The 11,127-nt window shown below is 32.6% G+C and overlaps 1 protein-coding gene across 2 annotated transcripts; it reads right to left on the reverse strand.

Annotated features, from left to right (window-relative positions):
- Positions 1 to 3,296: 3,296 nt before the first annotated feature.
- Positions 3,297 to 8,704, reverse strand: LOC120085952 (probable ethylene response sensor 1). 2 transcript variants are annotated; one of them, XM_039042297.1, is made up of 6 exons: positions 8,556 to 8,704; positions 6,793 to 7,728; positions 4,841 to 5,209; positions 4,489 to 4,755; positions 4,191 to 4,318; positions 3,297 to 3,815 (listed from the first exon to the last, which is right to left on the reverse strand). In XM_039042297.1, the coding sequence occupies exons 2-6, from the start codon at positions 7,702 to 7,704 to the stop codon at positions 3,578 to 3,580; spliced, it is 1,914 nt and encodes a 637-aa protein (XP_038898225.1). In that variant the 5' UTR covers positions 7,705 to 7,728; positions 8,556 to 8,704; the 3' UTR covers positions 3,297 to 3,577. The 2 variants fall into 2 exon arrangements, with proteins under 2 accessions (XP_038898225.1, XP_038898226.1); XM_039042298.1 differs by lacking the exon at positions 8,556 to 8,704 and adding an exon at positions 7,925 to 8,418.
- Between the last annotated feature and the right edge of the window lie 2,423 nt (positions 8,705 to 11,127).

Below are 11,127 nucleotides of genomic sequence, written 5' to 3' on the forward strand. Positions count from 1 at the left end.
AATAATGAGATTTCAATAAACTACATCATGACAGGAAAAAGATGGAATTGAACTCATATTTATTGACAATGTATTGCATATAATGTTGCTCTTGATATTATATCTGAAAATAAGAATTCTGAACCAAAATCTGTTGAAGAATATCAACATAGGAAAGATTGACTTTAGTGGAAAGAGGCAATTGAGGCACAATTAAACTCACTTTCAAAACGTCAAGTTTTTGGACCAATAGTCCAAACACGAGAAGGTGTCAAACCTATGGGATACAAATGGATATTTGTAAGAAAAAGAAATGAAAATAATGTGGTCACATGATATAAAGCAAGACTAATTGCACACGATTTTTCACAAAGACCTGGTATTGATTATGAGGAGACGTATTCTCCGGTGGTGGATGTAATCACATTAAGAAATTTAATTGGACTGACTATGTATGAAAGTCTGGACATGGATCTTATGGATGTAGTCACGGTATATTTATATGGGTCTCTTGATAATGATATTTATATGAGAATCCCAAAAGGATTTAAGATACCTGAAACATATAAATCAAATTCTCAGGAATTGTATTCAATAAAGTTCCAGAGGTCGCTATATGGATTGAAACAATCAAGACGAATATGTTATAATCGCCTAAGTAGATATTGTTGAAAGAAGGATATCAAAACAATCCAATACGTCCATGTGTTTTTATAAAGAAATCATAATTAGGATTTGCTATTATAACGGTATATGTTAACGACTTAGATATAATTGGAACTCCTGAAAAGCTTTCAAAGGCAACAGAATATCTTAAGAAAGAATTTGAGATGAAAGATCCCGAAAAAATAAATTTTTTCCTTGGCTTGCAAATTGAGCATTTAGCAGATGAAATATTTGTTCATTAGTCAACTTATACAGGAAAAGTTTTGAAAATATTTTATATGGACAAAGCACATCCATTGAACATTCCAAAGAAAGTTCATTCCAAAGGAAGTAATGTCACCATATCTTAGTGCAATTGGTGCACTTATGCATCTTGCTAATAATACAAGATCAAATATTGCATTTTCAGTAAATTTATTAGCAAGATATAATTCTTCTCCAACTAAAAGACATTAGAATGGAATTAAGCATATACTCCGTTATCTCCTAGGAACGATTGATATGGGTTTGTTTTATTCAAATAAATCAAATTTTGATCTAGTTCGTTGTGCAGATTCCGGATATTTATCTAATTCACATAAAGCTAAATCTCAAACAGGTTATCTATTCACATATAAAGGAATGGCTATATCATTGCGATTTGTGAAATAGATTATAACAGTCACTTCCTCAAATCATGCTGAAATTCTTGCAATTCACGAGGCTAGTCGAGAATGTGTATGGCTAAGATCAATGACTCAGCACATTCATGGAACATGTGGTCTGTCTTCTAGTAAAAATCTTCCAACAATATTATACAAAGACAACACATCATATATATCCCAAATAAAAGAAAGATATATTAAAGGAGATAGAACAAAACATATTTCACCAAAGCTTTTCTATACGATCTTGAAGAAAATGGTGACATTACTATTCAATAAATTTATTCAAAGGATAACCTAGTGGACATATTTACAGAGTCATTACCTAGAACAAACTTTAAAAAATTGGTACACAACATTGGAATGTCGCTCCTCGAAGATTTCAAGTAATGTTTCCATGAGGGAGAGTAAATATATTGTATTTTTTTTAAGATTATTAGATTATATGAAATACGTACTCTTTTTCCTTCACTGTGATTTTTTTTCTAATGGGTTTTCTCCTATTAAGGTTTTAACGAGGCATATTTCATATATATAATGAGCATCTAAGAGGGAGTATTATAAATATTATTGAAAATAGATGCCCATTAGATACTCATGCTTAGTGTTCATTGACCATTTACCAAGTGTCATGTCCCTATTTTTCCAAAGTGTTGTCCATGTGTCTAGTAAATACTCATTATTAATGTTCATGAAATCCACCTCCTACTTGCTAAATTACCTATAAATAATGACTTTTTTTTTAATTTTTGAAAAACACACACATTAGGCAAATTCCAAAAAAATTGGAGAAAGTAGAGAAATCCATAATTTGTTATTTTATTTACTTTTGTTATTTATTTTATTTTATATATTTAAATATATTTGTTTAATTTATTTTAATATTTATTTGTTTTATTGTTTATTTATTCTATATATTTATATTATGTGTATTTATTTTAATATTATATTTTATTGACATTTGCGTTCCTGTTGTGCTCCTCAAATTCACAACGATTAAGACTTTTTTTTTTTAAATGAAAGACATACATCGATATAGTTTAAATATTAAATTCTTGAAACTTTATTGTGAGGTTGATTATGATAAATTTTAATTAAACACTTTTAAAAATTAGACACTATTTACCTTGTCAAAAAAAAAAAAAGTATATTGTAAAAACCATCTTTGAAGTATGGTAGTACTTGTAATTACACTCTTAAATTTTCAATTGTAAAATTGAGTCTCTAAACTTCTATAAGTGTTAAAATTATACTCTCAATTTTATAAAAATTGTAGAAATTGGACTCACGAATGATAAAAAATAAATTCTTAAACTTATACAATGATACAATTTATACAAATATGTAAGTTTGAAGGCCACCTAATTTTAACATTCATATAATTTTGAGGGTTCAATTTTTAAAATTGAAAGTTTAGAGGTAATATTACAACTAGCACCATATTTTAATGATGATTTTTACCATTTGCTAAAAAAAAAAAATTATTGAATTTAATTCTTTACGTCGAGCCTAAACATATCTCAATTCTCACATGTTGTGGTAAGAAAAATAAAATAAAATTGTGGCATTTGTAATTTTTGTTAATTCTTACATTATTTTATTTTAATAAATCTAAATTCCCATTAGTGTTCTTTTTAATTAACATTTTACCCACAATCAAAAGTGGACAAACTCAATTTGAAAGGGGAAAGAAGAGAAAATCATTTCAAAAGATTTTTTTTTCTAACAATAATAAATGGGATGAGAGAATCGAAGTAACTCAAGGTTGTCAGTCATCATTTTAAAAGACTGGCATAACTTTCTTAGTTTCTTTTGGATTAAAACTCCCAACTATTTTTAAATAATAAATAAATTTTCTAAGATTGGGTAATATATCTGATCAGTCATCGTCATTAATATTTTATTCATATTTCATCTATCATTTAAAAAAAAAAAAAATCTATAAAATTAACATCTCAATAATTTTATTGACATCGACATTTAAATCATTCACAAAATCCTATGTTATGCAGGAACGAAGGTGATTCAATGTAGAAGCAAATATTTGTATAGTACGATCCAAAACACTACAAAATGTTTATCTTGAAGAGTTACAGGATAGATTTCTTATACTATATGATGGCTGCACATTAAGCATCCTTGTGTCTTCTCTAATTAATAGCTGGTAATATTGTTCGAGAAGCAAACATGCACTGGCGATAATGGACGTGTATTTCTTTCAACTTCATGGTTTCCCTGAGGAAAAAAAAATATCCCAAAAGGAACTTGGAACGTCGATCGAATCAAGTTTAAAGACTTCGCTGATACCGTGAACTGGAGAAGGCAACTTGACCAGTTTCTCTGAAGATTGGCCTGTGTCCATGGAGATCTGCACTTCTGTGATTTACAATGGGTGCAACTTGTTTGACTGAGAAGTCATTTGGAATAGCATTGCAGATCCCAAGTTTCACAATGAACACAGCTGTCGTCCCTTTTTCGGGGCCTTCGCTCTCGATCCAAATGTGACCTCCCATGAGATTTACAAACCTGAACCAACAACCCATGTGAGAAGTTTCAAGAAAAACTAGAAGATAAGGGACTGAAGAGATAGAAGTCAAACTCAGACCAATTATTTCATTTTGGAACATGATCCAAGAAATGAATAGCTTATCAACAAAATGGTATTTTCAAGTTACTGTACATTGGATTAAATGATAGTAGGAAGATTATCCATGAGAGGCCGCCATGGTATGGCTGCCTCATAATAGCTGTTGGATTTAGATTAAAAATTTTACGACTCCTAATAACTACAAGATACATATTCGAGGTACTCTCTCACACATTCAATAGTGAAGAATTGACAATCATATTGTGGAAGCCTCATCAAATAATTTTTCATTAATCATTGTGATGAAGCAATACCGTTTACCAAGGGCCAAACCGAGTCCCACGCCACTATTTGTTCGATTTGATCGTGTTTGTAACTGAGTGAATCTGGTAAACAGATGAGGAATGTCTTGGGGAGGAATACCACATCCTGAATCTTTAACCTGCACAAGAAGTTAGAAGCCATAGCAATGAAAATAAATGAAGAACACGGACCAGAACGATTTAGAACATTGAAATAACATTTCCATTCACTGCCTCCTATTCTTATTTTCTATGTCCTAATTGTTCTTAAAACAAACAAACTATTTCAACCATATGGTATGATACCAACCTGTACTCGCAGGTAAAAGTGGCCATCGGATTGCATTGGATAGAATTCATTAGGGCGCCAATCTCTCAGAGAGTCCAGTTTTGCAACGGATGCTATGATAGAAACATGACCTTCCTTAGTGAACTTCACCCCATTACCGACGATATTCAAGATGATTTGCATAAGCCGCTTCTCGTCACCAACAGCACAGATTGGTAGATCTGATGCCAAAATCAATGCCATCGACAACTTCTTAACCGAAGCAATAGGCTTTATAAGATCCATTGCCTGCCATTAAAAGCATGAGGATGTTAGGATGATGTCTGATGGTTGAGACAAATGAGAAAAAATTAGCTTAAATTCTATGATTCACCTCTTTGAAAATAGCATGGAGATTGAATGATCCCATGTCCAAAACCAAACTGCCATCTTCAAGTCTTGATAGATCCAAGACATCATTAATCAGAGTGGCTAGAAGATTACTACTTTTGAGTATTGTCTCTATCATCACTCTCTGTTCTGGAGTCAGGTCAGTCTCCAAAAGCAGGGATGAAAGGGCAATTATTGCATGCATCGGCGTCCTCATTTCATGGTTCATGACAGCCAGGAAATCGTTACGAGCGTGAATCGCTGTCTCTGCTTCTCTACGAGCTAAATCCAAAGCCACATTTTGCTCCATGAGCTGATCACGCGCCCGCATAGACTCTTCAAGAATTGCAGCATGTGAAAGTGCAACAGCTACCTATATGGATTTCAAAATTTTCATGACTTAGCAACAAGTTCCTTATGGGTGATTAATCAAAGGACAAAGGGCATATATGTGTGTAAATGTATCAAAATCTCCCAAAAGGGCAAGAAGTCTTCAGATTGCAATTATAAAAACTTGTGGCAAAAACTAAGGTCTCGTTTCATAACTATTTTGTTTTTTGTTTTTAGTTTTTGAAAATTAAGTCTATAGACATAACATCCACCTCAAAATTTCTTCATTTGTTATTTACTTTTTACCAATGATTTAAAAAACCAAGTCAAAATTTGAAAACTAAAAAAAAAAATAACTTTTAAAAATTTGTTTTTGTTTTTGGAATCTAGCTAAGAATTCAACCATTGTACTTAAGAAAGAAGCAAATCATTCTAGAAGAAGGGAAAATAGGCTTAGTTTTCAAAAATCAAAAACAAAAAAGAAAATAGTTACCAAACGGGGCCTAAGTCTCTTTTTTATAACCATTTGGTTTTTTAACATTAAACTTACAAACACTACTTCCAACCACAAGTTTCTATGTTTTGTTATTATTCTACTAATGTTTTTCAAATCAAGTTTTGAAAAGTAAAAAAGTGCTTTTCAACAATTTGTTTTTGTTTATAGATTTTGACTTAGAAATTCAAGTGTTTCTTTAACAAAGATGAAAATCATAATTGAAAAGCTGGAAGGAAACAAGCATAAATTTAAAAGATAGAAACAATTCCAATATAGATCCAACTTTCTAATCACTTGAGAGATCCGGGCGGCCTTGGAGGGACCACCTCGGCTCCTCTCTTCTTGAGAATCCATACATCCCTTATCAATATATGGACTAGCTATCTCTCGGCCACGAGTTTAGGTTCCACCTCAATAGGAAAATAAAACGGAGCACCTAATAACATATCTTCACAAACCAAGAACTACGCGATCGCCCCTTTCATTCTGGGGTGACGGAGGGATATAAAGTTGTTACCAAATGTGGCTTAAAAAGTTTCATCCACATCTTGAAGGACAAGTGGACAAATAACAAAAACCACTCTACACAACATGAGGACCTGCTCCGATCACTTCTAGTTTGGATTGAAGAATAACCAACAAACGTGACATTCTTCACACCCCATTTCAGATTGTCCGAAAACAGTTTAGAAATTCTCTATGACATGTCATATAACTAAGAGAAACTACAAATCTTCTCTGCATTATAGATAGATCAGAGTCTTAAGACTTTTCTTCTTTCATTCCAATAAAAACCTAGACAACCCGACAACTCAAAGGAACTCTTCTAAAGCTCCCACACTTGCCAACCTCCTTTGGTTCAAATCACTGAGCCCTTACTTGACAACAAATCCAACAGTGTCATTCTCTGATAAGCACATAGAAGAGGGGCATCACTTACAAAATGTCCCAAGCGTCACATGGGTATTAGGCACTAACATCCTATATTAAATTCAACCTAAGTTATACTGTTTATTAGAACTAACTGCAGATAATCAATTACCCATATACCTTAACTAACATTATTTGTGTAAAATATGCCAGTCAAAGGGCAGTGTAGAGGTGCAGCAGAACAATAAATTACACAAAACCTGGTCTGCAACTACATCGACAAGTTCCAACTCATGATCTCGCCATTTCCTAGCGCTATCAGTAGGAAGAATTAGAACCATAATTGCATAGCTTCTGGAAGAGCCATCAGGCCAATTGTTCATTTGGAAATTTGAAAGGTTTAAGAGGGGAACTCGCACAGCAACAACTTCTGGTGGCAAATATCTTCCTCCGACAGGAGGTCTGACCCTAGCCAATTGACAAGTGTAGGGAACGCGTATTGCTCGATTACTATTGAAAACGTCATTGACAACAGGAAGATTTATTGGAATATTAGTTCCCACTGGTATCTGGTAGTTCAAGGCATGTGAAAGCTGTAGACTTAGTCCATTCCTTGATGGCATCCACAGAGCACATTCCTCGAGTCCTAAGGTCTTCCCCAGCTCAACAAGTGTAGTTTTTAATATTGTATCCCGGTTGAGCGTGCTTCTTATTTCATGAGTTAGCATTCTAACATGCCTTCCAGTTTCTTCTTGAGTGAGAATAAGGCCCATCTCCCTGTCAAGTTCTTCAGCCTTGTTTTTAAGAATCAACTCTCGAGTTTTGACACTCAAAAGATCAGGAATAATGTGAACAAGCATTAATGCAGTTGCACATGAGACAATAGCACAGGCAACTTTTGCAACAGTCATAACCACGGCAACAGCCTTCGAGTGCATTGAGAACGTCCATAGGTTTATGAAGTGTGTTGCCCCACAGAGAACAATAAAAGCACCAAATTGCATAAGCACCCATCTATAAGGAAAGAATGCAGACTTCTGCACAAAATATATAAGCTCCAATGGGATGGAGAAATAAGCAAGTGCGATTAGCACATCTGATATATACTGATATTTCACTAGAAGTTCATCAGGGGGCCATTGGGTGTCAATGCAATCACAGGACTCCATCATAAGATAATCTTCTCCAGGATATATCTGAAAGTACAGAAAGAATAGAAGACATTTATAAGGAGTAAGAAACATATCAAGTCAGATTATATCAACTAGCACCTCAACAACTAAAAGGAATATATCAAACAAAAATTGAAGGCAAAGTTCCATAAAAAATTTTATGCAATTGATCTTTGAATGCGAATTCAAGCAGCAACTGATTTTTCATCTTCCAACTTACAAACAACTCTAGTATTCCATAAATACGAGCAGCACCAATCTTTAGTATTCTGACAGCCAGAGATGCTCACTCTCAACAAATCAGATTCTCCAATAAAAGATCATTTGAAAATGCAACAAAAACACAGTGAAATAACTCTAATCCCCACCAAAATTTAAAAAGAAAAACAAACCAAAACAGTTTATAAGACTGTTGAACTGGAATCCAACTAGATCCCAGGAAGTAGATTTTGTAGATATATTACACTACAGATCCATCAGAAGCAATGGGCACCCAAAAAAAAAAGCCCTTTCAACTCTCAGCTTATGAACAGAGAAATAGTCGCAGTAAATTGAATCAAGGCCTTTCTCTGCCACTACTCCCACTATATGAACTGAAGTAATTCCAGTTGTAACACCCAAATTAAATGGCAATCTCTAATCTCACACATATAAGGACCGAACAACAACTTTTTTATGACCCATTTGCAAAAGGGAAGTAAAAACCAATGAAATTAAGCATAAAATGGAAGAAAAAGGGAAATGGGTTGGGAGAGTCTCGTGGAATCCATTAAAAGAAGATATATGAAAAGGGAAAAAGAACGAGAGAAAGAAGAAGAAGAAGAAGAAGAATAGGAAATGAATTGGCATACCAAGTTAAAGAAGGAAGAAAGTGAGAAGGCCTAAGCTTCCATGTGAAGAAGCAGAAGCAGAGATTTAATGGAGAGAAATGCTGAATGCAGAGAGGGAACTGAAAGGCAAAAGAAACAGAGAAAGAAAGGCGAGTGGTCATCACGGACGAAAAGGAGATACGGACAGCCGCACGTGCGGCGCCTCACCGAGAACGTATGATATTGGTTTCCCTTTTCTTCTATTGGGTAGAAAAATTGGTGCTTCACACGTGTGAAAAAAAAATGGAATATTTACATGATTTGTAGATTGGTACTTGAAAATTTCATTTTTTACCATTCCATTTGAATTTTGTTCTAAAGAAATATATATTTTTGGTAAAAGAAGATAAAAATTTGATGTAACGGCTAATCTTGTAAAACTTAGAAGGTACATATTGTAAAAGAAGATAAATTTTCATTTACGATATAATTCACTTGAATTAACATATTAAAGGGTAGTCAAAACGTACACAAACTCAACTAACATTTTGTATTAGTGACCAAGAATTTTGTGATTCGAATTTTCTTACTTTTTATTGTACTAAAATGATATTAGCTAATGTATAAAAATTGTTTGTGTAAATTGTTCTAAAATAATACTAGCTAATGAATAAAAATTATTTGTGAACATTAATGATATTTTTATCTATAACACAAAGAGGGATCAAACCTCTAATGTCAAGATTGATATTACATCTTTTATGCTAGCTGAACTATGCCTTTTTTTTTTGTGTAAATTATTTTAATGATATATTTTGAGATGAAATAATTGATAACAACGACTTTCATCATCATAGTCGTAAATAATATGTTGCACATTCTAATTTTTTAACATTAGGTGTCATGAACATTTCCATCCTTTACTTAATGTAAAAAATATTTCTTCAAAGTTCAATGTTATCATTTTTTTTTTTTTTTTTTAACAAATTTCAAAGTTTAGTGGTAAAATAGACTTTTCAAAGTCTTAAGGCTGGGTATAATTAAAACTTATCTCAAAATTTAGGGGTTTTCAGCTATCCATCATTTAGGGTGGTTTACAATCACTTCAAACAGATGTATATAAAATGTGGTTTATGCAATTTTAAACACTTTGGGAATTTATAATGGTGAATTTCTTTTAAAATGTTACATCACAGGTGGAGGGGAGGAATTGGAATCAATGACTTTAAGAGGTGGTTTGGTTCAAGGATTTATAGATGTCTAGGAATAAAATATACATGAAAATAAGATGCTAGTAAGCAAAGAAGTTTATGTTTAGTTAGGTATGAGAATGAGAATAGAATATCTAGAAATGTGTCATATCTTATGCAATTATAAAGTATACAATTATTCAAAATTAATTTCATAGGTTATTCATGATATTAATTATTTATATTTTGGGAATTGAGAAAACCACCTATTTGGGTGGTAATGAAAAAGTTTTATAAATGAGAATATGAAATACCTTGGACTAAAATATTCTCATTCCTAAAGTTAAAAATTTGTAACAAACGTAATGATAAAATACCATTTTCTATTTCTACCTCTTATTCTCATAAATCAAACGGGCCATAAGAGCTAACATTCATATCGATAAAGATGGAGTTTGATTGTGATAATTTTATAAGTTTAGAGAAGTTAAGAAACTAACATTATCAAATTTGATTATACTGCTTACCTGAGAGGAAGTTTATCTGGTGTGCCTGTTTCCCATCTTTGTGCTAGGAAATTTGAAGGGCCTCTGGGCAAGGTGTTAATTTTGCAAAGTCCATGATGGTCTTTTATCCAAATGTTCTTGCTAAATGAAAGGATTTTCATGGAAGGATTATTCATGTTAAGCATGTTAATAACTTGGGTTCGTATTTGGGCCTCCCTTCGATGTTTACCCACATAAAATATACTGATTTTCAGTCATTAAGGATCGAGTTCGGAAGGTTCTCCAAGGATGGAAAGAAATTTTTTCTCTATTGGTGCCAAGGAAGTCCTTATAAAGAGTGGTCCAAACGATTCCTACCTATACTATGAGTTGTTTCTGCCCTCCTAAAAGTCTCTATAGGGGTGTTCACAGTTCGATTTGGGACTCAAACTGAATCGAACCGCAAATTTTGAAAATTTATTATTTGAAACGGAACTAAACTGCCTTGTTCGGTTCGGACCAGACTGAAACTGAATCATATATATCAGTGCAGTTCGATTCGGTTTTACGGTTTTGGTATTCTTCATGTTTTCTTCCTATTTTATAAATTTCCTTCCATTTTTTCCATTTTTGTTTACAACCTTTTCTAAATATATTTTAAATTTTAAATCCAAAATATATTTCTTGTATTCAAAATATATTTTTATGTTTTGAAAACAATGTTGAAATTCCAAGATGCAACAAAAATTAGTAAGTTTAAAATTTAATAATAACAATTACAATTAGCAAAAATTCAACCCAACGACAACAACAAATTTAGAAGTTCCAAAGTCCAAATATAAGTACTACAAACATAAAACTTCTTGTTCTACAAACAATAACATAAAAGTTCCAAAGTCCAAACGACAACCTTCGAAATTTTAAGTTACACTACTAGTT

This window comes from Benincasa hispida, chromosome 9 (genome assembly GCF_009727055.1).
Source record: "Benincasa hispida cultivar B227 chromosome 9, ASM972705v1, whole genome shotgun sequence".
NCBI lineage: Eukaryota > Viridiplantae > Streptophyta > Magnoliopsida > Cucurbitales > Cucurbitaceae > Benincasa > Benincasa hispida.

Coding starts and splice junctions, on each gene's coding strand:
- LOC120085952 (XM_039042297.1), bottom strand. CDS start 7,704: ATGATGGAGTCCTGTGATTGCATTGACACCCAATGGCCCCCTGATGAA. Junction 5,210..6,792: donor TCGATGTAGTTGCAGACCAG/GTTTTGTGTAAT, acceptor AAATCCATATAG/GTAGCTGTTGCACTTTCACA. Junction 3,816..4,190: donor GGTTTGGCCCTTGGTAAACG/GTATTGCTTCAT, acceptor TTGTTGGTTCAG/GTTTGTAAATCTCATGGGAG.